This window comes from Phoenix dactylifera, unplaced genomic scaffold (genome assembly GCF_009389715.1).
Source record: "Phoenix dactylifera cultivar Barhee BC4 unplaced genomic scaffold, palm_55x_up_171113_PBpolish2nd_filt_p 000160F, whole genome shotgun sequence".
Lineage (NCBI taxonomy): Eukaryota > Viridiplantae > Streptophyta > Magnoliopsida > Arecales > Arecaceae > Phoenix > Phoenix dactylifera.
The window spans coordinates 386542-414307 of record NW_024067704.1 but is presented as its reverse complement, the minus strand read 5'-3'; the positions used below and the strand labels follow the sequence as shown (position 1 = coordinate 414307).

Sequence of the window (27766 nt, the reverse complement as noted above, 5' to 3'; positions counted from 1 at the left end):
CCATACTGGTGCTGATTTCGTATTAGGACTAAACAATACCGGTCAATATCTATCCTACTATATGAAGCAAGCTCCTGAAATATGTCCATGCATGAGGCATGTTTGATCGTCCGCATTTCCCTATCACACACTTTCCCATCTCATGCATCCCCCACTCCTATTTTATCTTTTATCACAAGAACAAAGATCTGAATCCTTCCTTTAGAATTTATTTATTATTTATTTATGCAAAATTTCTTATTAAAATAAAAAATCAAATATTCAAATCTTTCTTTTAGTATTTATTTAATATTTATTTATATAAAAATTATTTTTAATTAAAAAATAACAGGTGCATCACATGTGCTAAATTCTACTAAACAAAAATAGCATCAGTGATTAGTTTTCACGAGAAATTGGCAAAACCATGAAAATTGTTAAAATGTTATGTCAAAACTAGTTGAGCTAAACAAAATTTATCAAAACTATCAAAACCTGAAATTAAGGGTTGGTTTCAGCCTGGTCCTGGCTAAAGGAGTTCAGTTACAGCAACCAGAACCGATTTATACAGAAAACTCAAAACCTTGAGAAAAAATAACAATAATAGCATACCTCATGAAGTCATCAAGAAGCATGACACAAACATGAGTCACGAGATTAAAGGACACCAGGTTGGACAGCAGGTTTAACAAGTGATAATGAACATCGGGTAGAACCATAAACAGCAAACCAGCAAAAAATCCAAGATGGAAAATTAGGTACTGAGGTTGTATTGAATTCAGAGTAAGTGGTAGGCCCGAACAGTGGTTCTGGTGATTCAGCAGAAGTGAAACACACCCTACCAATCTAAAACCTTGATATAACCAATAAAAATTGTACTTTTAATAATTTAACAGACATGTTGTTAGTTATTGGTCGATAGCAAAATCAGAAACCACCATTTAGAAAGAATGGCACATTTGTCTACTTCTAAATTGAAAATCCTGGAATCTTTTAAAAAAGAAAATGAGATTCCCCCTTACAAGTAAATTTTCTTCAAAACAATGCTATCATTCTGGAGCAGATTCAGTTGGTTTGTTCTTTATGATCATTATAATCGTCTAGACTCTCACATATTACATCTTTAGTGGGTTCTTGCATTTATAATTGCATGTATGTTTAGACCATAAGGCATGAAGAGGCCTTGTTGTATAGAAAAGATTTCATTTGGTATATTATTTTAAAAAATGACCAAATTCAATTTATTCCCATTGTTACTATACACATCTTCTGCCTCATCTCACTTATCAGCCATTTCTTTAGCAGCCTCACATCAGAATGTTAACTAATAGTTTCTTAATAGCATTGTACATTTGCATGTTGCAGCAAATTTAGAAATAGTTGCAAGATAGCATACAAATTAAAATATTCCCAGAGATAGCAATCTATCTTTCTATAAGATTCATCTCTTCTGACTCATTGCATCCTCATTCCGCTAAAAGTGCAGAATTTAAACCACTTCTTTGACATTCCTATAGTACTTACTGAGCATAGCCCACTGACTCCTTTTCCTTTCATTCCTTGAAAATAATATCTACAAAATCATCTTATATTGCCCATAATTTGCAAAGAAGTCAGTGCCCATAATTTCAATCATATATCTCAGCCCAGATATCATAATATCAGCCAATATTGGAATTGGGCTTACAAATAATTATTTATATGTTATTTTAGTAAATATAATATTTCTTAATCAGTTATATAATAAACTAAATAATTATGAAATAACTAATAAATTTTGAAAAAAAAATCAAACTAATAATGAGCTTTATATAATAACATAATATTAATAATTATAATGATATGATAAATCTAACTTGTACCAAAATATTAACTATGCAATAAGTTATCTAGATAGTTAAACAGAGGATAACTATCTTTGTAAAATTTAATGTTAAATAACGGCAGACAATGCATTACCATTGATATACATATATAATATTATTTAATTATATAATTATTTAGATACTCAAAGATATTATAATTTTAAAATTAATTTAAATAATTGACATGAATATTATGTGCCAAATAAAGTCATTTTAACACAGAATTGTTAGTTTATGTCATGAAATGTTAGAAAAAGTTGCATTTTCATTCACTTAAGCATAAATACAAGGATATGCAAATAGTTAACAAAGAACAAAATATAATAATTTATGAATTGTCGTCATGAAATTATGTTAGAAAAATTAATTTATAACATAAACTATTATGTGAGTTTTGCTTTCATTTCGGTCGATGTAATGACCTAGGACCTCATCTAAAAAGGCTACTAGAAGGTTATGCGAGGACCCATGCAAGCACTTGTTAAGTTCCACATTGGTTATGTGATAAGTAGGTCTTGCATACTGTACAGAGCAAGGAACCAAAATAATAACTCTTAACTTGCCATTTTTATTAACATAGGCCCCTACAAATGGTATCGAAGCAGACTTGGTCTATGACCTATGTGGACTAGGGGCATTATAGTACTAGGCCTTTTAGGGCTAACCAGAAGCCAATCTAGGTGTTTGTAATTGGATTTATAATTGAACCTGTTGCCCAATGAGGATGTCAGGGCTTAAACAGTGGAGTATATAAAGGCCTGTGAGGATATGTGTTTAGTCCAACATCATTCGTGCACTGGAGAGACCTTGGATACTTACATAGGAGAAAGTAATACAAATTACTCCTTTCAGCTAGCCCTTTACGTGAGGTTATAGGTCGTTCCAATTGAGATATCAAGATATCAAATTGGGAGCTTATACAGGGCCAAGGAACCTAAATGACACCTTCTAGATAAACATTTTCGGATGTGGTCCTAGGTCGTTAAAGTCGAGATATCAAGATACCGGAGTATCTTAGTTATCTTGGGTGAGATATCAATATAGAGAGTTCTAGAACTATTTAAAAATAAATAATAATTTACAGTATTAGTTTATATGAAGAAAAACATTGGCCAATGATATTGCTTTCTCGATTTAATCTCAGTCAATATTTTTGCTTACATGACAAAACATCTCTCCCAATAAATTCAAATCATCTCAACCAATACATCGGATTTTACTAGTTTATATAGACTGAGATTTTTGGGGCCGGTACTTTTGAAATCTTGTATTGAATGGTGCCTGATGCTGTGAGAAACAAGTTCTTGGTCAGGATCTCGATCGAGACAAACACCTTGAGAAGAATCATTGTAAAAAATTTTCATTCTTGCAGTAATAAAACTTAGGCTCTGTCTAATTGTTAAGAAGCTAACTGAAGACAAAGTTAAGTAGAGGGGAACCTTCTTTTCTAGATCCTAGAAATGGCAGGAAAATCCAAAAAGAGAAAAATTAGGAAAACATAAAGAGCCATGATTTTCTTCATGAAGGCTTAAAATTTTCTTCTCCTAAAAATAGTAACATATTATCTTGGCCACATAGTCGTATCATGTCAATATTTCTACTGACATAGCAAAATATCTCGCCCAATATATTCATATCATCTCGGCCAAAATATCAAACTTCATCAGTTTATATTTGCTAACTTTTAGGGTGATATTTTTGATATCTCATACTGGAAGGTGTCTAGTACTGAGACAAGCCGAATTCTTAGCCAAGATGAAAACCATGAGAAGAATCGTTGAAAAGAATATTCATTCTTGTAGTAAAGAAACTTAGGCTCAGTTTGATTGCCAAGAAAACAACTAAAAACAAAGTTAAGTAGAGGTGAATCTTCTTTTCTAGATCCTAGAAATGAAAAGAAAATCCAAAAAGCAAAAATTAGGAGAACATAAAGAGCCATAATTTTCTCCATGAAGGCTAAAATTTTTCTACTCCAAAAATAGTAAATTTAAAAAAAGATAATAAAATGGCAAGTGAATCAAGATAAGAACTTCTAAACCACTTACAACTTGGCACTGCAATTTTGTTGACTCAACCAGAAATAAAATTTCCCAAATTTCTTTTTAGTTCTTTTCTTTTCTTGTGTTCATTTACTTTTCGTTTCTTTCAATATCTTGGCAGTCAAATAGAATCTTAAGCATATCCTGAAAATGAGGCACTTCTAAAGATTAGAGGCATGCTTAGAGATCATTATGTTGTGTAGGTTCACTTTCATTGAACCATGTTTACAAATCTAATAATGAAAAAGCAAAATCAATTTATGAAAATCCTCATCAAGAGTATATATGGATTTCACAATAAGCTTACAATGGAAGGTAATTTTAAAAGAAAGAAGAGGTTAGCGCTGAACCTAGAATCTATTGTTAAAACAGGGAAAAGAAAGTGAAGATAACTTTTGAAGGTGAAGTTTGCACTTTTTGATAGGAGAAAGCCACGGATAAGGTTGATTGTTTAGTTACCAGGGAGCAAAACATGATATACATATAGATGACATCTGCCTCAACAGCCTCCATTATATCATTTCATGTTTTTCATATTTTGAAGAAGTGCCTTACCCCAACCATAAGCATTAAGACCTATATTAATAGAATAGATTCCTGAAAGAAAGGGAGAAGATAATAGCCACATCTACATGCTCATTTCATACTTCTAAACAAAATCAATGTAAAACATTTTACTCTAACAAAATTGATACAAACCTTCAGCAATACTCGTAGGGATATTGAAAATATTTGATATGGATTTAGGAAACATATCAGAGGCTCATATTCTATGCTCCTATTTTGCATGTTGTACAAAGTTTTATGTCAGAAGAACCCATTGAATGCCAAATTTTATTTTCCAAGTTATAGTAAAAACATACAAATTGCAATTCATATTATATCCAAGTGCTGCAAACCCGATATAGGGAACCATATCGATACACTACCAATTTGGTATAGTACAATCGGTATGGTAAGATACACACTCCATACTGAGCCAAGATCTCAATATTTTTTTCTCACTCCTAACCATGTTACTGTCTGAAACCAAGTAGTACATATCGATACTGGGCAATACAAAGCGCTTCTGCTTAGTTCAAACTAAAGTACGCGGTACTAACCGAACCGACGTACCGGTGAAGACCGGTACCGGTTCGGTACTAGTTGGAACCAGTATCGAACTAGTTCAAAAAAAAAAAAGCGCGGACGTGCGCGCGTTTGCGTTATGCCACAAAGTGGTATTAAATGCCACTATGTGGCATTAAAAGCCCACACGAGCTGCCCCGCGTGGGCTTGCTACCCCGTGCGACGAGCCTGCGCGGAAAACCACGCGCTGCGCGTGGACGCTTGGTTCGCACCGCATGGAACGTGCGAGGGCGCGAGTCAAGGACGTGTTTCCCCACTCGCGCCCATGCCCCCGCGCACGGTGCACTGCCCCGGCCTCTCTCTTTATTTTTTTCTTTTCTTTTTTCCCCTTCTCTTCTTTCTGAGTCGTTCTCTTTTCTTCCCCTCTCTCCTCTTCTCTTCTCCTCTTTTTTCCCCTTCTCCCGCGAGCAAGAAAGATCTTCTTCCCCGCGAGGTGCTCGGAAGGAAGAAAGAGGCCCGGTAGTCTTCTTCCCCGCAAGAGAGGTCTTCTTCCCCCCTTCGACAGGTAGTCTTCTCCTCTTTCTATTCTTCTTCATCTTCTTCCTCTTCTTCTTGCTCTTCTTTCTTCCTCTTCTTCTTCTTCCGCGCGAGTACCGGTGCGAACCGCACCTTCTTTCTTCCTCTTCTTCTTCTTCCGCGCGAGTACTGGTGCGAACCGTACCTTCTTTCTTCCTCTTCTTCTTCCGCGCGAGTACCGGTGCAAACCGGTGCGGTTCGCACCGGTACCGGGCTTGTACCGGTGCAAACCGCACCGGTTCGCACCGATACAGGCAAGGAACCGTTCGGTTCTGACCCCAAATTTTATGGCTGTACCATACCGATGCCGGCCGGTACTGGTACGATACAGGCTGAACTGGTCAGTTTAGCAAATCTTGGTTCAAAACAATACGGACTAATTTGGCTTATATACTAAATTGAACCTTGGTACCACACTGGTACCTTACCAATTACCAGAGATACTATATGATCAATATGAGGTGGTACGGGTTAGTACAGCAATCCTTGATCATATCATAAAAAGATTAGGTTGAATAATTATTAGCATATTTTCCCAAATACCAAATAGATACTAAATTTGTGAGATTCAAAACCAAATAAACAAAATATCCTCTTCAAGAAACACAAAAGGGAAAAAATGAACAAAACTACTAGCTTAAACTTAAAAGAGTAAATTGGGGGAAAAAGGGAATTACATATTAATTTACATATGTGCGTATACATTTTATCTATGCAGAAACCAAATGGATAAACCTCCCCTTGTCCTGATTACCTTGTATCATCTTGAAGAAAATTAACTAATGCTTCTTCAGTAGAAAGGACAAGGTGCTTGCTATATAGATTGTCCTTGATAAGAGAAGCCAGCTCCTCCACCTACAAGTTTATTAATATGGAAGGTCGAAGAGAATATCAAAGTTTGCTATATAAAAACATTATGTAGAATAACAAATTCTAAGTGAAACCGAGCTTATGAACTGCAAAATAATATAATTGAAAATATACAACACACTGAACTGTGAAAATAGTGAATTAACCTGCATTTTTTTTCATGCTTCTTGAACAAGTATTGTGCCAATAGCAATAGATCATGATGCATTCTAGGAAGAAGAGGAATGACAATAACATGTTGTGACTTGTTAAAAAAATAATGGTGGGCATCTGTCACAAAGATATATTAAATGAGGATCTGAGGTCTTGATCATGATGCACTTGTCCAAGGCAAGTTGAACATAACTGCGGTCGAAGGCTTGGATGATCTTCAAATGGTTACTCATGTTTCAACTTTTATAGCATCTATGAGATGAAACATAGATGTTTCCTGCTGGCATATTTAGTTGTTCTATTAGGTTCATTCATAATGATAATTTGTTTGCCTACAGGCTGCCATCTCACAATCTCAATTTTATAGTTATTGTCCTTTTCATTCAAGCTAGACTGAGAGAGAATTTTAATATATAAATTAATTATTGTCTTGAGCAGCAGCAAGTGTTGTCATCATCATGAGACCATCAGCAGGACCTAGCCACAGGTTAAACATTAGTATCCACAAGAATATCTCAAATTGCACTATCCGCTTTCTTTTATTTTTTTCTTTGATACTACACCGAGTACTAATACATTATGCAACCTTTCGATCAGCAATACAAAGCCCTCCACTGAAATTTTTTGTAATAATTGGGAGCTACTTAATTTGCAAATATCATATGAACCATGACAACAATCACAGAATATATTAAATCTCCTTACATAAACCATAGGGCTGTGATATAGACTTACATATTTAGTCACCCAGCAAGCTTGACTCCCCACTGAACTGTTAATTTCATAAAAAATCCTTACATGTACAGTGACCATCATGCAAACATTTGAAGCATTACTACATAAATGCAGGGAGAGAAATTGCTTCAATTACGTCTCCTCAGCAAATATTCAAGATCTAAGCACAACTGTCATTTCAAAGACACTTATGATCACACATTAATCATCAGTCATTGGCTCAATGTGGTTAGGACCAAAAGTATGTGCCATAGTAGTCTCATGCAGGACAGCAGCAAAAGTCGACTCAGGCACAGAGAAGTGGATATCGAGTTTTTTTTTCTTTGAAGAGAAAAAAGAATTATTGGAACATCTAGAAAGTGGGTGCTGGAATCAACTTTCCAGGGCATGTAACACAACCTAAATAGAAGTTTCCTGTTACACCAGTAAATGTCACATACAAGAAATTAAGGTCCTTTCAAGCCAAATTCAGGTCCAGGAGGAGTTGCTTTCTAAGTGCCTCTCATAAACACCAGCTCTGGCACCGCGATTAACACTATGTTCAAAATATGACCAATATCTACTCAAATAATTGCAGAAGCATATAATTCATCCATCCTCTCCAAAGCAAAAGCCTAACCATAACTAGGTTTTCTATTTTTTGATCGAAAAACCAGAAATTTACCAAGAAAATGCAAAATTCCAAGAGATACGTCCATTTAAGCGTTTCAATTACAAGTGAGCACGGTGCCTACCAACATCAAGAACTCAAAATACGCTTGAGAAGTCAATGCTTTCAAGAATTTAATCAACTGGATAAAAAAATCTCGTGTACTTTCCAAACCGTAATCACCGTGAAAAAAAAAAAAACAACCCAGAGCACCAAAGATTATTTAATTATTCCCACTATCATAATTCCACGGAATTCTATGACCTACTTATGTAGAAATTAAGAAAAATCTCCATTCTTTGTTTTCCAATTGGTTTGCAATCGAGGAGAAGAAAGAGGTTGCTTTGCTTACCATCGCGAACTGGGTCATCGCCATGGCGTGAAGCGTCGGTTAAGCTGAAAGAATATGAAATTTTCTTCTTCGAGGCGTTGAACGGAAGCACTCCGCCGACGGGAAAATAAGAAGAGTCCCAAAACCCTAAGGAAACCTGAAGTCCTTCGATCGCGGTTCTTTGCCTTTTAACGGTTACGGTAAAATTCCAATTGATGTTACGATTACGTGGCAGCCCGCCTCGTGGGAATCGGTTTATACAGCGGTCCGAGAATAAAATTTCTACTGGGAGAAAAATAAAATAAAATAAAATAAAAATTTAAAAGAACGAAGGTAGATGTGTCTTGTAATGTTGACAGTCTTGCATAATTAGAAGAAACTTATTATACAATTGCCCTTTCATAACCTCCATGTGCTAATCTTTTTTTTTTTTTTTTTGGTGAATGTGCTAATCCTTATTATGAAAATTTAGATGAAAAGAATCAATATTCCATATTGGCTACTAATATTTGCACCTGTTTTTATGTATATTAGGCTTAATTTTGTTAAGACCGAGATGTGAAGGTACACACAGATATTCTCCTCTAAATTGGTATCATAATAAGTGGCCCACATTTGATTAAAATTAAGTTGTGATGTATATGGTAAAATGAATCTACTTGATTGACATTAAACCAAAAGGTTGACTTATCAATTTGCTCTTTTTAACACCATTAGCATGAGCATTGGTCTATGTTGGAATAAAGCACATTATATCAGGTTATATTTGCTTCACATGAGTCCATAAAAGTATTGCAGAAGAGCCTAATGCATCTTGACACTCATTCTGATTTACATACATTATACTTTACAAAATTGTATGTTTATCATTTTGGCATAAAAAATTATTGACACTCTCACAATACTCAAATGGTGAGTAACCTTCATTCATACCCATCTCAACAACCTAGCTAAAAGGGTAAGTGTCACATAGGCAAGGTAAAAGTACATGGAGATCATATGACCTTCGCTAGGCTGGATGGGGTGTGACCATGATAAATCCTACCTATGGAGATACAAACCGAAGGGATAGAATTCGGCCATGATGTTGATGAGACAGATCAAGACTTGGTCCTAACAATCACGACCACAACGTATATGAAGTCAGATAACCGGTAGGAGTGGATCGAGGCAATCAAGTCGGTCTTAAAAATAGTTCTAAGTATGGAAGACTATGTTATAAGCCGAAGTGAAAAGAGATCGCCAATATAAGATATTTAAATAGGCTAATGCTAAAAAAATATAATTATTGGTCTGACAGTTGGCACAGAGCAACTATTTGACAAACATACGTAGTGAGGATGATAGTGTTATTTCGATGATTAACACAACCATTGAGGAAATATCAAATTAATAATGCAGTTTAACGCGATACATCACTAATGAATACGACACCCTCGATACATTCATGATATATTAAGAGAATGAGATCAAGACGTCTTTCAATGATTAACAACGAGATAAAATTTGTAATAAAAAAGTGATAGAAAACTCTTAAATATAATTCAACAAAGTTTCAAATGAAATATACTCTTAAGGGCAAAACAGTAATTTTTATTGTTAAGGGTACGTAGCTCTATCGTGGCATACACTCAAAATTACTTGAAATATGTTTCATTGATTATATGAACTAGTCTAACCTTAAGGTGCAGAAAAGTGTGGATTGAGTCGACCCCAGAGGAAGTGGAGTCGACCTTGGCACACCTTGGAACCATCTGGCACACCTCTGCAAAAATGGCACAGGTGAACAGTGAGTGGAGCCGACCCCAAAGAACCTTGAGCCGACCCCAGTTTGAAGCCTCAAGAAAATAACTCTCTGGATTTTACTGAGAGGATCGATCCCAAGTTTTCTTGAGTCGACCCCAGCTGGAGCCGACCCCAGGAACACTTGAGCCGACCCCAATGGAGCCGACCCCAACTAACCATGAGCCGACCCCAAGGATATGTGTTCAAAACCATATCTCTGGAATTCCTGAGAGGGTCGACCCCAATGAAACTTGAGTCGACACCACTATAGCACGAGTCGACCCCAAGAAAGCATGAGTCGACCCCAGTGAAAACAGCCGAAAATACAAGGTTCTATGGTCCTGAGAAGGCCGACCCCACTGTAGCAGGGGTCGACCCCAGAGAAGGTTGGGTCGACCCCACCCCAAGTCTAATGAACAGTAAGTTGAGTCGACCCCAGGAAAGCTTAGGTCACCCCAGCACGGGCAAGGGCATAACGGCTAGTTCTGCAGAAGTACTTTTTGAGCTTCCAACGGCTAGTAACGGCTAGTTTTTCAAATCTAACGAATGAAATGTGACCAATAGAGGTTGGAAAGTATTTAAGAGACACTATTCATCAGAGGGAAGTATCTTTTGCAAAAAGTTAATAGCATATTCAAGAGAAAGCAAGCTCAAGTGCTCTTTATTAAGGTTGTTCATTCAAGTCTCAAAAAGGAGGTGGTTGAGCAATCTGAGTGTGCATTCAACAGCTCCACCAACCCATTGTGAAGTGAAGTAACCTTAGCAAAGAAGAGAAGAGCATCCTCAAAGCGATAACTATTTCTCATCTCTTCTCTTAGTGTAAAATTGTTATATTTGCTCATCTAGGAGTTTCAAATTCTTTCTTCTTAATTACTTTGTAAGGTTTGTTGGTGAGCCCGTAAAACCAACGGTGTAGGTTGTTGGTGAGCCCGCAAAGCCAACATAGGTTATTGGTGATCCCGGAAAACCAAAGTGCAAAGATTTTTGGATTGTGAGCCCGAAAAATAATCCAACTGTAATCCGTGGAATTATAGTGAATTTCCAAGGGGACGCTTGGTGAGTGGACGTAGGTGCTTAGGAGAGCACCGAACCACTATACTTCTTATGTGTTTGCATTGTATATTGTTCTAACTTCACTACACCCACTCAATTAATATTAACTAAACTACTCACTCATCAATTGATTTGATTAAGGGATTGAAAAATTTAGAAAAACCAATTCATCCCCCCCTCTTGGCTTGTCATCTTGGGCAACAAGTGGTATCAGAGCAAGGTGCCCTCATAGTATTTGCTGATCTCACGATCAAGAGTCAAAAATCATGGTGTTGCCCAGATAGACAACCCAAGAGGGGGGGTGAATTGGGTTTTAAAATAATTTTGCAATTAAAACGTTGTGGATGACTAATTAATGCTTTACCAAGATGATTAATTAATTGCTATGTGCTGTGAATAAAATGAGAGTAAAAGAAAGAGACAAACAATCACAAACACAAGGCTTTTATAGTGGTTCGGAGCTAACCCTTGCTCCTACATCCACTCTCCAAGTCTCACTTGGGAATTCACTATAACCCCTTGGATTACAGCCGGTTGTTTTACAAGCTCACAACCAAACTTGTTGTTTTACGAGCTCACAACGAACTCGGTCGGTTTTCCCTGGCTCACCGACTAGAACCACCCCGATTGTTTTTCCGGGATCACAATCGAACCCTTACACGTTGGTTTTACACTCGGCTCACCAACCAACCTCTACATCCTTGATTCAATCCCCCGATTGAACCAAGCAAAGACAAGATGGAAATAATGACAACAAACAGAAAAACAGAGCTTCTCAAAAGCAGATAAATAACAATATAAACTAGAGAGAAGTTAAGAGCCCTCAAACACGTTTGAGTTGGAGTAGAGTAGGGCTTCTTGAACTTCGGGTCTCCTCTTGAATGTCTGGTCGACTTGAATGCAAGAGGAGATCTCTTTCAATGTTTGGGAAGAGGTAGTTGGATGGAGTTATGGCGCTCTTCCCTCTTTTCGTTGAAAAACTACTTGCAGAGAATGAATGCTTGATTTCTTTGAATGGAATGGTGCGTCTCTGCCTTGCTACAGTCCTCTGTGGCTATTTAAGCCATCCCCCACGGAAACTAGCCATTAGACACCTTTTTCTGCCCGTTCTGCACACTCTGCACAACCTGACAATATGTCCGTTGGGGGTCGGAGTCGACTCGCGCGATCAGGAGTCGACTCGGCTGTAGCGGGAGTCGACTCATGCTTTTCTGGAGTCGACTCGGCAACTGTTCCGGGTTTGAATTAAAGTAGCCTCTTCGACAGGGAGTCGACTCGTCTTGACCCGGAGTCGACTCGCTAACTTCTGGAGCTGACTTGGCATTTTCGGAGTCGGCTCATCTCATGAAATCCATGGAGCTAATTTTCAACTTGGCCCACTCGAGTCGACTCGACAATCCTGGGAGTCGACTCGGCGCTCAGAGCCCGAACTCCCGATCTTCTGTCTTTTGGCTCGTCCAGTCTTGGAGTCGACTCGAACTTTCCCGGAGTCGACTCGGCTCTCAGTTTCCGAAACATAGCCTTCTGCCTTTTTGGTGTAGCGCTGCCTTGGAGTCGACTCGAGCTGTCTGGGAGTCGACTCGGCTCTCAGAAACAGTAAATCGGTCTTCTGTCTTTTTGGGGTCGCGCTGTCTCGGAGTCGACTCGCGCATTGTGGGAGTCGACTCGAATCTCAGAGTCCGAAAACTGCTCTCTGACTTTTGCCTTGTGAACCACTGAGAGTCGACTCTCGCTTTCTTTGAAGTCGACCTACCAACCATCGGAGTCGACTCGCGTTCCACAGGAGTCGACTCGAATCTCAGGGTCGAAAATCGCTCTCTGACTTTTCTGTCTGTAACTCCTTGGAGTCGACTCATACTACTCCGGAGTCGACTCGGTAAACATCGGAGTCGACTCGCGCACTTCAGGAGTCAACTCGCTGACAGGTTTTGAGTTGATGCTTTCTGCTCGTCTGTCTGTTCTCAGTCGGAGTCGACTCGTAATGATCCGGAGTCGACTCGAGCCCGTGCCAGTGATTCTGATACGCTTGGAGTCGACTCGTAATACTCTGGAGTCGACTCGAGTCTCAGACTTTGGTTCAAACTGACTTCTTAACTTATCCAAAATATTATGAACCAAGTCTAGAAACACTTTAGACAAGATTTTCACTGAAACACTCAATTGAATTCATTAGTAAACAAGAGATATACTCAGATGCTTTGAGCTCATCAAAATCAAATAGGGTTATGATCAATCACTCCACAATCTCTCCCTTTTTGATGATGACAAAACATTGAGTATATGTAAAGTGAATTGCTCAATAAACAAGGAAATAAAATCCATAAATGAATTCAAGTGTCTGGTTATTTGATTTATCCAATCTTGAAAGGTGTGAAACAATAAATTTTGGAGTTAAGGCTCCCCCTTTCATTTGGAATTATATAAGCCTTCATATTATGCAATCAATTGTTTGGCTTATATATATTTAATGATTTAGCTTTCTTAAAAATTCAGATTCTCCCCCTCAACATATGCATTCAACTTTGTTTTGATTCTCTGAATTTCCTTTTAATGCATTGAAGTTTTTGAACTGAAATTTTTTGGTTTTTAGAGGGAAAATCTGACAATTTGTTCTTGAGTTGGATTCAACTAATCTCCGAATATCCCTTGAATAGATTCTGGAGATTACTCCATTAGGAGCCCCAACAGAGAGATAATGAGCCTCGAGGTACCAAATCCACTAAGAATAAATTATGTTTGAATTCTCATTTTGATTCCTTTTATGTTGATTCCATTTACATATCTATTAAGTATTTCTCCCCCTTTTTGTCATCATATCAAAAAGGAGGTAAGCAGAACAAACAATCACTTAGAGATCAAATTGCACACAATTGAAGAGAATATGTCTACTCATTGTATTGATGTGTATGTAAATACATTTGAGAATACAATAAGTAAAGCAAAAAAAAGGAATACATGTCAAAATAAAGCAAAAAGCAGCTAAGGTCTCCTCGAGGATGTGGCTCCTCCTCTCGAGGATGTGGCTCCTCCTCTCAATCTGTTCTGCTCCATGAGGAGGGTGACCGCATCTGTAACATGCCCGAGCTGAGAGATAATGGACGAAGTGGCCCTGCTATGTGTAGTGGAGAGCTCGGTCACCGACTTCTGAAGTGCGTCCAGCTTGTCGATGAGCACGTTCGACAAGCGCTCGGCCCCCTGAGTAGTGGTGCTCATGTCCTTCCGGATGTCATCGCGCATCTTCCGAGTGATGCCCGTGACCTCACTCATACTGGAGAATTGAGCCTGGATCAGGCTCCGGACGTTGTAAATCTCTTCCCGCACATGGGCCGTCATCTCAGTCACGGCTGTCAAGGAAGGGACCAACGCTGACGAAGGTGCAGGAGTGGGAGCAGGCACTGAACCCCGGAGCTCCCGAAGTAGATCATCTCGCAGATCTCGGACAATCTCCTGCCGCAACTTCCGGAGCTGCTCAGGAGCGATCCGGACCTCCATGACCTGAGGAGCTGAGGAGGAGGGTCCGGCTGAGGTGGTAGGAGCAGAAGTGGAGGGAAAGTCAGGATAATCTGAGTCTGGCTCAGGACTAGGGGACTGTCTGGTGGTATGTATGGAGGTGGAAGACTTCCTAACCCAGGTCCCCTCTACCTTCCGAAACCCCATCCTGTGTAGGGTCCCCGGACGCATGCGATCTGTCCATCGCAATGCGCGAGAGGGTTCCCCCTCAGGAATGGGAATCTCGGCCTCCCTAAACAAAAGGGTGAACATCATGCCGTAGGGGAGGGTGAGCCTAGGTCTATCTAGTGGCTCACATAGATATCTATAAATAAGTTTTGGAAAGTTGACTGGGGTGTCCTGGAGAATATAGAACATAAGGGCGAGGTCCCTCTCAGAAACAAAGTCGAAGCGCCCAATCTTCGGAAAGAGGGACCTAGACAGGATGCTCAGGAGGATCCGCACCTCAACTGGAAGTGAGCTAGCAGATACCTCATCCAAGGGGGACTGGGGTGGATGCCCTAGAATGGCCGTAAGGGCCTCAGTCCTATCCTCAGGGTGTGCGGGTGCCACCCCAACTTGGGGAAGATGGAGGACCTGAGCAATGATATCCTCCGAAATGAATAATGGGACACCGGCTACCGTGCCCTCTATACCCCCATCGCCCCTGTGGATGGTACCGTAGAACTCCCTAACTAGTCCAGGGTATGTGGGGAGATCTAAGGTGAGGAAATACTCTAAGCCCTGGGCCCTAAGTCTCTCTCCTATCGTAAAGCCCTCCCGGGAGAGATAGTCGAAATCGACGTATCTCCCGGTGGAGACCGCCTTCCCGGCGCACGGCCTCGAGGGAACCGCCCTCGGCGGGGAACGAGCCGGAGGTTGTGGCCTCGCGGGATCGTTCCGAGCCTTGGAACGTCGCTCGGTGCCGGTTGCAGGTTGGGGCCTCTTCCGGCTTGGGACAACGGTTTTACGAGGCATGGTCGACCTAGAATGGAGTAAAACGCTAATGGACGGTGAAAGGTCGACGGGAAAAAGCTTAGGGACGGCCGGAGACGATCTAGGAGTCGGCTCTAGGGTTTTGAACAGTGGCGGCGGTGAAAATAAGTGTTTTCTAAATGATGGAGTTAGGGTTAAAAAGTCGGATCCCGACTACGAGTCGACTCCTCTGAGTCGCGAGTCAACTCGACCTCGAGTCGACTCCAAAATAGGCGCGAGTCGACTCTCCTTATGTGCCTGTTAACCTCGAGTCGACTCCCGTCTGTATGCGAGTCGACTCCCCCTCTGCTGCCATCGATCTCGAGTCGACTCCCGCAAATGCGCGAGTCGACTCCCCCTTACGAGCCGACTCTGAAACTTGCTCGAGTCGTCTCGAACTCTGGCACGCACCTAAAAATCATGCTATGTTCGTGCCGAATGAGGGAAAATCACTAAATTATGATCTGATTTGATGATCATTGAAACGAAACTCTATATTAATCACAATCTAATCATCAAAATCAAATGAATCTAGTGGAAAATACCACTAGGATGGATCAATCACTCCTAATCCCCTCCTAAGCATACTAAATCTCTCTTCACTTAGGGGTTTTGTAAAAATGTCAGCTAATTGATCATCAGTACAAACAAATTGTAGTGTCACATCACCATTCAGTACATGATCTCTTATGAAGTGATGTCTTATCTCAATATGTTTAGTTCTTGAATGCTGAATTGGATTCTTAGTTAGATTAATGGCACTTGTATTATCACAATTAATGGGTATTTTATCTTGTTTAATGCCATAATCTTCTAATTGTTGTTTGATCCATAAGATTTGAGCACAACAACTTCCGGCTGCAACATATTCAGCTTCAGCAGTAGATAATGCAACCGAGTTTTGTTTTTGCTAAACCATGAGATTAAGTTTTCTCCTAGAAATTGACAAGACCCGCTGGTACTTTTTCTATCAAGTTTACATCCAGCAAAGTCTGAATCTGTGTATCCTATTAATTTTAGGCTAGATTCTTTAGAATACCATAAACCTATATCTTAGTTCCTATTAGGTATTTAAAGATTCTCTTAACTGCAATTAGATGTGATTCCTTAGGATTAGACTGATATCTAGCACACATGCAAACACTAAACATGATATCAGGTCTACTTGCAGTAAGATACAATAAAGATCCTATCATACCTCTATATAGTTTCTGATCTACAGATTTACCTGATTCATCTTGGTCTAATTTGCATGATGAGCTCATGGGGGTGCTGATTGACTTGTTCCCCTCCATATCAAACTTTTTAAGCATCTCCTTGATATATTTGGCTTGATTGATGAAGATGCCTCCTTCAGACTGTTTGATTTGAAGCCCGAGGAAGTAGTTCAGCTCTCCCATCATGCTCATCTCAAATTCACTCTGCATCAAATCAGCAAATTCTTCGCAGAGGCGATTGTTAGTAGCACCGAAAATAATATCATCAACGTAAATCTGCACTAATAACATATCTTTGTTTTGCTTTTTCAGAAATAGTGTTGTATCTACATTACCCCTAGAGAACTCATGTTCTAATAGGAATTTACTAAGTCTTTCATACCATGCTCTAGGTGCTTGTTTCAAACCATAAAGTGCTTTGTTCAATTTATAAACATGATTAGGGTATTGATGATTTTCAAAACCAGGGAGTTGTTCTACATATACCTCCTCATTAATATATCCATTTAAAAATGCACTTTTTACATCCATTTGAAATAGTTTGAAGTCCTTAGAGCATGCATATGCTAATAATAATCTAATAGCCTCAAGTCTAGCTACAGGAGCAAAGGTTTCATCAAAATCTATACCTTCTTCTTGATTATAGCCCTTTGCTACTAGTCTAGCCTTATTCCTTATGACAATTTCATTTTCATCAAGTTTATTTTTATAAATCCATTTGGTACCTATAATTGGATATTCTGAAGGTCTTTCAACTAGATTCCATACTTTGTTTCTAGTAAATTGGTTTAATTCTTCTTGCATTGCATTTATCCAATTTACATCTTTTTCAGCTTCTTCTATGCGTTTAGGCTCAAAATGTGAAACGAAAGCTAGATGATTGTTTAAGTTCCTAAGGGATGCTCTAGTCCTAATAGGTTGAGACGGATCATCTAGAATTAATTCCTTAGGATGCCCGTGAGCATACCTCCAAGCTTTAGTTAGCCCATGATCTACTATAGTCTCTTGGCTTGATGATGCATCTTCAATTAATTTTTGACTGTTATCTTGTAATGTCATCTCGTCAATCTTTTCTTCAAGAATTTCCGTATCATCATCAAAATTAACTCTCTTACTAGAAGAGATATCGCTAGAATCATCGAAGACAACATGTATGGATTCTTCTATAACTAGGGTTATTTTATTAAAGACTCTATATGCTTTACTAGTTGTAGAGTACCTTAAGAATATGCCCTCATCAGATTTAGAATCAAATTTTCCTAGATTATCTTTCCCATTATTATGAACAAAACACCTACATCCAAAGATACGAAAATAGTTTACCTTTGGTTTTCTGTTTTTCCAAAGTTCATAAGGTGTTTTCTTTATAATAGGTCTCAATAAAACTCTATTTAATATATGACAAGAAGTATTAATGGCTTCTCCCCAAAAGTACTTAGGGAGGTTACTTTCACATAACATAGTTCTAGCCATTTCCTCTAGAGTTCTGTTTTTCCTCTCCACAACTCCATTTTGTTATGGTGTCCTAGGTGCAGAAAAATTGTGTGTTATCCCCTTTTTACTACAAAACTCATCAAATAAATGATTTTCGAATTCGGTACCATGGTCACTTCTAATAGCTATTACTGAAGTATCTCTAGCATTGGTTACTTCTTTATGAAATTTCTTGAAAACTGAAAAAGCTTGATCCTTATGAGCTAAGAACATGACCCAAGTGTATCTAGAATAATCATCTACAATAACTAGACCATATTTATTTCCACCTAAGCTTGTGGTTCTAGTTGGTCCGAATAGGTCCATGTGTAGTAGTTCTAGAGGTCTAGAGGTTGAGACACAATTTATAAATTTAAAGGAGTTCTTTGATTGTTTGCCAAATTGACATGCTTCACATATTTTATTCTTTTCAAATTTTAATTTTGGCAAACCTATCACCGAATCTCTTTTAACTAGTTTAGATATTGTGTCCATGCTTGCATGACCTAACTTACGGTGCCATAACCAACTAGCATCATTGTCCTTAGTTTCATTAACAACTAAGCATGGGTTGTGTTTGGCAAGATCCTCAAGGTCTACAACATACACATTTCCACGTCTTATTCCTTTAAAAACTAAACTATTGTCATTTGGGTTTGTTACGATGCATAGTGATGGTTTAAACATAACATCATAACCTTTATCACATAATTGACTAATGCTTAATAAATTATGCTTAAGATCGTCAACATATCTAACATTATCAATAAAAGTAGAAGGGGTAATTTGTACTTTACCTATACCAATGATGTGACCTTGGTTGTTGTCTCCAAAAGTCACAGCACCTCCCTTCTTAGCTTCAAGGGTGAAGAATTGATCCTTGTCACCCGTCATGTGTCTTGAACAGCCACTATCCAAGTACCAGCAATTTTTGTTGACCTTGGCTGCAAGACACTCCTACACAAGCAGATCATATAATTTTAGGTACCCAAGTTTTCTTGGGTCCTTCATGGTTAGTCATGTTGGTTCCTTTTGGAACCCATACCCTTTTGATTTTTCTTTTAGTTTTTCCTTTCCTATAGTCACATACATTTGCTTTATGTCCTACAGTTCCACAACAAAAACAGGTTATTTTCTTAATTTTACTTTCTCCTGCTTTAACAAAGAAGTTACTAAGAAGTTTTTGCTTGTTTTTAGGTTTGTATCCTAGACCTGCTCTATTGAATACAGCTCGTTGACTATTAAGTATCATATTTAATTTTTCAGAACTATATGTAAATTTTTCAACCAAGGGTTTGTATTTCTCAAGTTCTTTAGTTAGTGTCTGTTTTTCTGCTTTTAGATCATTTAGTTCTTTTGTGATACTCTCATTTATATGTTTATAGTTTTTGGGTTCTAATGTTTCTTTGTTCAGCATTTCATTTTTTTTAGTTAAGGTATTATTCTTTTGTATCAAGATTTGGTTGCTTGTTTTAAGTTCTGCATTTTCTTTGGTGATACAATCCTTATCCTTAACTAACTTATCGTATTTATGTAGGTAAGATTGATTAGCTATTTTTAGTTCTTTATTCTTAAGATTTATGGCCTTATATTCAATCATTAATTCATTAAATGCATCATACAATTCATCAAAGGTAAAATCGAGATGCGTGTTGGATGTTACCTCATTTTCATTGGCCATGAAACAGAAATTGGCCTTTTCTTCTTGTTCCTCATCCGATGATGAAGATGATGCGTCGGAGTCCGATAAGGTGGTGACAAGGGCTTTTTTCTTCTTGTACTTGCTGCCCTTCTTTAGTAAGGGACACTCAGCTCTGATGTGCCCCGGCTTCTTGCACTCATAACACCCAATCCCCTCATTTTCCCTTTTCTTACCTTTATCCTTGCGATAGGAATTTGAGGGGCCTCTCCTTTGATGATAGGACTTCTTGTGGTTGATGAATTTTCTGAACTTGCGCACAAGAAGAGCCTCATCATCATCTCCCTCATGATCTTCTTCTTCACTGCTGCTACTGCAAGACAAATCTTTGTTAGATGATGTAGATTTGAGAGCTATTACCTTTTTCTTATGGGAGGACTCTTCTTCGCTGTGCTGCTTCATTGTTAGCTCGTGAGTCATTAGGGATCCAAGGAGCTCTTCAAGTGGAAGCTTGTTCAAGTCCTTAGCTTCTTGGATTGCCATCACCTTGGCTTCCCATGACCTTGGTAGACAGCGAAGAATTTTCCTGACAAGATCACTGTTAGTATAGTTTTTGCCAAGGCTTTTTAGGCCATTGACAATGTCAGTAAACCTAGTGAACATGCTAGTGATTGTCTCATTAGAATCCATCTTAAATAGTTCATACTTATGAACTAATATATTTATTTTGGATTCTTTGACTTGATTCGTGCCCTCATGGGTCACTTCAAGTCTGTCCCAAATCTCTTTTGCAGAATTGCAAGTAAAGACTCTATTGAATTCATTCCTATCTAATGCACAGTAAAGCACATTCATTGCTTTAGAATTGAGTTGTGCCTTTCTCATGTCATGTTCATCCCAATCCTTTTCTAGTTTAGGTACAGTGACACCCTCTACATAGATGGATGGGATGTATGGTCCATTTACTACAATGGTCCACATCTCATAGTCTTGGGCTTGGATGAATATTCTCATCCTAGCCTTCCAATATGAGTAGTCGGATCCATTAAAGAATGGGGGTCTTTGGGTGGACTGACCCTCAATGTGGGAAGATCCAAATGGGGTTGTCATTTTGATCTTTTACTCTTAGGGTAGAAGAGTTTAGGCTCTGATACCACTTGTTGCCCAGATAGACAACCCAAGAGGGGGGGTGAATTGGGTTTTAAAATAATTTTGCAATTAAAACGTTGTGGATGACTAATTAATGCTTTACCAAGATGATTAATTAATTGCTATGTGCTGTGAATGAAATGAGAGTAAAAGAAAGAGACAAACAATCACAAACACAAGGCTTTTATAGTGGTTCGGAGCTAACCCTTGCTCCTACGTCCACTCCCCAAGTCTCACTTGGGAATTCACTATAACCCCTTGGATTACAGCCGGTTGTTTTACAAGCTCACAACCAAACTTGTTGTTTTACGAGCTCACAACGAACTCGGTCGGTTTTTCCTGGCTCACCGACTAGAACCACTCCGATTGTTTTTCCGGGATCACAATCGAATCCTTACACGTTGGTTTTACACTCGGCTCACCAACCAACCTCTACACCCTTGATTCAATCCTCCGATTGAACCAAGCAAAGACAAGATGGAAATAATGACAACAAACAGAAAAACAGAGCTTCTCAAAAGCAGATAAATAACAATATAAACTAGAGAGAAGTTAAGAGCCCTCAAACACGTTTGAGTTGGAGTAGAGTAGGGCTTCTTGAACTTCGGGTCTCCTCTTGAATGTCTGGTCGACTTGAATGCAGGAGGAGATCTCTTTCAATGTTTGGGAAGAGGTAGTTGGATGGAGTTATGGCGCTCTTCCCTCTTTTCGTTGAAAAACCACTTGCAGAGAATGAATGCTTGATTTCTTTGAATGGAATGGTGCGTCTCTGCCTTGCTACAGTCCTCTGTGGCTATTTAAGCCATCCCCCACGGAAACTAGCCGTTAGACACCTTTTTCTGCCCGTTCTGCACACTCTGCACAACCTGACAATATGTCCGTTGGGGGTCGGAGTCGACTCGTGCGATCAGGAGTCGACTCGGCTGTAGCGAGAATCGACTCATGCTTTTCTGGAGTCGACTCGGCAACTGTTCCGGGTTTGAATTAAAGTAGCCTCTTCGACTGGGAGTCGACTCGTCTTGACCCGGAGTCGACTCGCCAACTTCTGGAGCTGACTTGGCGTTTTCGGAGTCGGCTCATCTCATGAAATCCATGGAGCTAATTTTCAACTTGGCCCACTCGAGTCGACTCGACAATCCTGGGAGTCGACTCGGCGCTCAGAGCCCGAACTCCCGATCTTCTGTCTTTTGGCTCGTCCAGTCTTGGAGTCGACTCGAACTTCCTCGGAGTCGACTCGGCTCTCAGTTTCCGAAACATAGCCTTCTGCCTTTTTGGTGTAGCGCTGCCTTGGAGTCGACTCGAGCTGTCTGGGAGTCGACTCGGCTCTCAGAGACAGTAAATCGGTCTTCTGTCTTTTTGGGGTCGCGCTGTCTCGGAGTCGACTCGCGCATTGCGGGAGTCGACTCGAATCTCAGAGTCCGAAAACTGCTCTCTGACTTTTGCCTTGTGAACCACTGAGAGTCGACTTTCGCTTTCTTTGGAGTCGACCTACCAACCATCGGAGTCGACTCGCGTTCCACAGGAGTCGACTCGAATCTCAGGGTCGAAAATCGCTCTCTGACTTTTCTGTCTGTAACTCCTTGGAGTCGACTCATACTACTCCGGAGTCGACTCGGTAAACATCAGAGTCGACTCGCGCACTTCAGGAGTCGATTCGCTGACAGGTTTTGAGTTGATGCTTTCTGCTCGTCTGTCTGTTCTCAGTCGGAGTCGACTCGTAATGATCCGGAGTCGACTCGAGCCCGTGCCAGTGATTCTGATATGCTTGGAGTCGACTCGTAATACTCTGGAGTCGACTCGAGTCTCAGACTTTGGTTCCAACTGACTTCTTAACTTATCCAAAATATTATGAACCAAGTCTAGAAACACTTTAGACAAGATTTTCACTGAAACACTCAATTGAATTCATTAGTAAACAAGAGATATACTCAGATGCTTTGAGCTCATCAAAATCAAATAGGGTTATGATCAATCACTCCACACATGGCAACCCAAGTGGGATGTTCTATGAGCGAGGGGCAATCCACAAATAGACCTTCCTTATTTAATGGCACTAATTACACATATTGGAAAGATAGGATGAGGATATTCATTCAAGCTCTAGATTATGACTTGTGGAGTATCATAACTAGAGCACCACACACACCCACAATTAGTATAGAGGGCACAATCATTCCTAAACTTGAAATGGATTGGAATGATAGTGATAGAAGAATAGCACAATTAAATGCTAAATTAATTAATGTACTTTACTGCTCACTAGATGTAAATGAATTCAACAGGATATCTACATGCTCCTCCGCCAAAGAAATTTGGGATAAACTAGAGATCACACATGAAGGAACTAATCAGGTTAAAGAGTCAAAAATATATATATTAGTACATAGGTATGAATTGTTTAAAATGGAGTCCAGAGAGTCCATAACTAAAATGTTCACTAGATTACGGAAATCATAAATGGACTATGGAGTTTAGGAAAGTCTTATACTAACTCTGAATTAGTGCGAAAAATTCTCAGGTCTCTACCAAGAATTTGGGAGGCCAAGGTAACCGCAATTCAAGAAGCAAAGGATCTCAATACACTGCAATTGGAAGAACTTTTAGGATCACTCATGACCCATGAGTTGACCATGAAGCAAAACTCAGAAGAGGAGGTCAAGAAAAAGAATACCATTGCCTTGAAGTCTACAACTCCAAAACAGAAAATTGAATCAGAGGAGTTTGATGATGAGGAGGAATATGATGAAGAAGGAATGGCTATGCTCACAAAAAAATTCAAAAAATTTATGAGAGGGAAGAAGAAATTTTATAAAAGGAAGCCCTTCCTCAAAGGTAACTCGAGCAAGAAAAAGAAAAAGAAATGCCAATTTGCTATGAGTGTAACAAACCCGGGCATTTCAAGATAGATTGCCCGGAATTGAAATGGATGGCAAGAAAACTTAAAAAGAAGAACCTCATGACTGAATGGAGTGAAAGTGAGGAGTCAAGTTCGGAAGAGAAAGATCAACAAGAGATAGCCCAAATCTGCTACATGGCCAATGACGATGAGGTAGATTCTGAACTTGAATGTGATTTTACAGTAGAAGAATTACATATGCATGTTTAGAACTTATGGAAGAACATAAGAAGCTAATCAATAAAAATAAAGTTCTAAAAGATGAAAATCAATCTCTTATCAAGGAAAAACTGAAACTATCTAATGAGTATGAAACATTAACTAGAAGTTCACAAATAAAATTAAAAGTCTAATTATTGAAAATTTCAAGCTAAAAGATGATGCAGAAAAATACAAATCCTTAGTGGACAAGTTTACACTTAGCTCAACTAAATTAAATATGATTCTTGATAGTCAAAAAGCTGTATATGATAAAGTAGGGTTAGGATATAAAACAAATAGGAAGTAAAAATACTTAAAGAACATATTTGTGAAAGCCAAAAATGAAAATATAACTTGTCATTGCTGCAATAAAGTAGGATACAAAGCATATGAATATAATTTTAGAAAGCTCAGCTATAACAAATTGAGTGAAAAGAGTAAGCTAAAATCCAAAAAAAATTGGGTTCCAAAAGGAACATCAAGTACTAACCCTAAAGGACCCAACATAGTTTGAGTACCTAAAGTACATTCTTGATTTTGATTGCAGGTGTGTCTTATAGCCAATAACAAGGATAGACAACGATATCTAGATAGTGGCTGTTCAAGACACATGACAGGTGACATTGAACAATTTGTTACCTTGGAATCTAAAGAGGGTGGAGTGGTAACCTATGGAGACAATGGAAAAGGACTTATCATTAAAAAGGGTAAAATTTGTATCACTCCATCTACTTTTATAGAAAATATTTTATTAGTTAATGGTTTGAAACATAATTTACTTAGCATAAGTCAATTTTGTGATAAAGATCTTAAAGTCTCATTTGAAGCTTCAGTATGCATAATCACAAATCCTAAAGATAATAGCATTGTACTTATGGAACATAGGCATGAAAATATTTATATGGTAAATCTTCATGACTTAGCTAAGAAAAATGGATTATGCTTAATCTCTAATGAAGAAAAGAAAAATGAAACAAGTTGGCTATGGCATCGTAGACATGCTAGTATGGATTTAATATCAAAATTAGTCAAAAAGGATTTGATAAGAGATGTTCCAAAACTGGTTTTTGAAAAAGATAAAAGCTGTAGACCATGTGCATTAGAAAAGCAAACAAGATCATCTTTCAAATCAAAGAATGTAGTGTCAACTACTAGGGCTTTTGAACTCATTCACATGGATCTATTTAGACTACTAGAACCATAAGTCTAGGAGGAAAAAAGTATGGACTAGTAATAGTGGATGACTTTTCAAGATATACATGGGTCTTGTTTCTTGCACATAAAAATGAAGCATTTTCAGTCTTTTTGAAATACTATAAAAATGTTATAACTGAAAAGAATTTTACCTTAGTTGCAATTCGAAGTGATCATGAAACTAAATTTGAAAATCAACACTTCGAAGAATTCTGTAATAAAAATTGTATTTCACATCAATTTTCAGTACCTAGAACGCCTTAACAAAATAGGATTGTTGAAAGAAAAAATAGGACCTTAGCAGAAATGGCTCACACAATGTTATGTGAGTCAAATCTTCCAAAGTACTTTTGGGCTGAAGCTATAAATACTGCTTGCCATATTTTAAATCGTGTTTTAATACGTCCGATAACAAAGAAAACTCCTTATAAACTTTAGAAGAATAAAAAACCAACTGCTAGATATTTTAGAGTATTTGGACGTCGATGTTTTATCTTAAATAATGGCAAGGAGGATCTAAGCAAATTTGATGTCAAGTCAGATGAAGGTATCTTTTTAGGATACTCTACTTCTGGCAGGGCATACAGAGTCTTCAACAACAGAACCCTTGTAGTTGAAGAATACGTAAATGTTATTTTTGATGAGTTTGATAGTGAGTCCCCTAGGAGAGAAACTATTCTTGATGATGATGCAGGAATTATTAAGTTTGAAATGATGAATCTTAATGACGTGCCAAATCAAGAAAAGAAAGATGATCATGCTCCACCACAATCTCAAGACTTGCCAAAAGAATGGAGGTATGCACATGGACATCCCAAAGACTTAATTATTGGTGATCCATCATAAGAGGTAAGAACTCGATTCTCTCTTAGAAATTTGAATGACTATCTTGCTTTTGTTTCACAAATAGAACCTAAAACTTATGAAGAAGCTGAGCATGATATTTGGATTAATGCTATGCAAGAAGAATTAAATCAATTTAAAAGGAGTAATGTATGGACATTAACTGAAAAACCAAAGCATAATTCTGTAATTGGAACAAAATGGGTTTTTAGGAATAAGTTAGATGAAAATGAAATAGTTACAAGAAATAAAGCTAGATTTGTAGCTAAGGAATACAATCAAGAAGAAGGGATAAATTTTGAAGAAACATTTGCTCCTGTAGCTAGATTAGAAGCTATTAGATTACTTCTAGCTTTTGCATGCTTTATGAATTTCAAATTATATCAAATGGATGTAAAAAGTGCTTTCTTAAATGGTTATATAGAAGAAGAAGTATATGTAGAGCAACCCCCTGGTTTTGAGAATCATGAATTTTCTGATCATGTATTTAAACTACAAAAGGCACTATACGGATTGAAACAAGCACCTAGGGCATGGTATGATCGATTAAGCAAATTTCTGTTAAATAATGACTTTAGTAGAGGAAACGTAGACAAAACACTTTTTCTTAAGAGAAAAGACAAAAATTTGCTAGTGGTACAAATATATGTAGATGACATCATATTCGGTGCCACTAATGATAATCTTTGTAAAGAATTTGCTGAATTAATGCAAGAAGAATTTGAGATGAGTATGATGAAAGAACTAAATTTCTTTCTTGGATTACAAATCAAGCAAACTAAGGAAGGAATTTTTATTCATCAAACTAAGTATACAAAGAAAATACTAAAGAAGTTTGGAAATGAAAATCACAAAGAAATAGGCACTCCAATGAACCCCACTAGTAAGCTAGACAAAGATGAAAAAGAAAAAAGTGTAGATATGAAACTCTATAGAGGCTTAATTGGATCTTTACTTTACCTTACTGCTAGTAGGCCTAACATAGTATTTAGTGTGGAAATATGTGCTAGATACCAATCAGACCCTAAGGAATCACATCTAAGTGCTGTCAAAAGAATCCTTAGATATCTAAGAGGAACCACAAATATAGGATTATGGTACTCTAGAGACTCTTGTCTTGATTTGCTTGCATATTCTGATACGGATTTTGCTAGATGCAAATTAGATAGGAAGAGCACTAGTGGGACATGTCAATTCCTAGGAAGTAACTTAGTATCATGGTTTAGCAAAAAGCAAAATTCAGTAACATTGTCAATAGCTAAGGCCGAATACATAGCAGCCGGAAGTTGTTGTGCTCAAGTACTGTGGCTCAAACAATAACTAGAGGACTATGGAATCAAACTAAACAACATTCCAATAAAATGTGATAACACTAGTGCCATTAATCTTACCAAAAATCCGGTTCAACACTCTAAGGCGAAGCACATTGAAATAAGGTATCACTTTATTAGAGATCATGTGCAAAATGGGGATGTATGTATTGAGCATGTGAGTACCGAGAAACAATTAGCTGACATATTTACAAAACCTCTAAGTGAAGATAGATTCTACGTGCTTAGGAGGGAATTAGGCATATGTGATCCCTTT

The 27766-nt window shown here is 38.3% G+C and overlaps 1 protein-coding gene across 1 annotated transcript in view; it reads right to left on the bottom strand.

Annotated features, from left to right (window-relative positions):
- LOC103696367 overlaps positions 1 to 8434 on the bottom strand; it is a 28435-nt gene extending 20001 nt beyond the window's left edge. The window contains exons 1-2 of the mRNA XM_008777962.4: positions 8287 to 8434; positions 6282 to 6382 (exon numbers count right to left, since the gene is read on the bottom strand). Of these exons, the coding sequence (XP_008776184.2) occupies positions 6282 to 6382; positions 8287 to 8310 (125 nt within the window). The 5' untranslated portion in view covers positions 8311 to 8434. The remainder of the gene's footprint in view (positions 1 to 6281; positions 6383 to 8286) is intronic.
- Positions 8435 to 27766: the final 19332 nt, after the last annotated feature.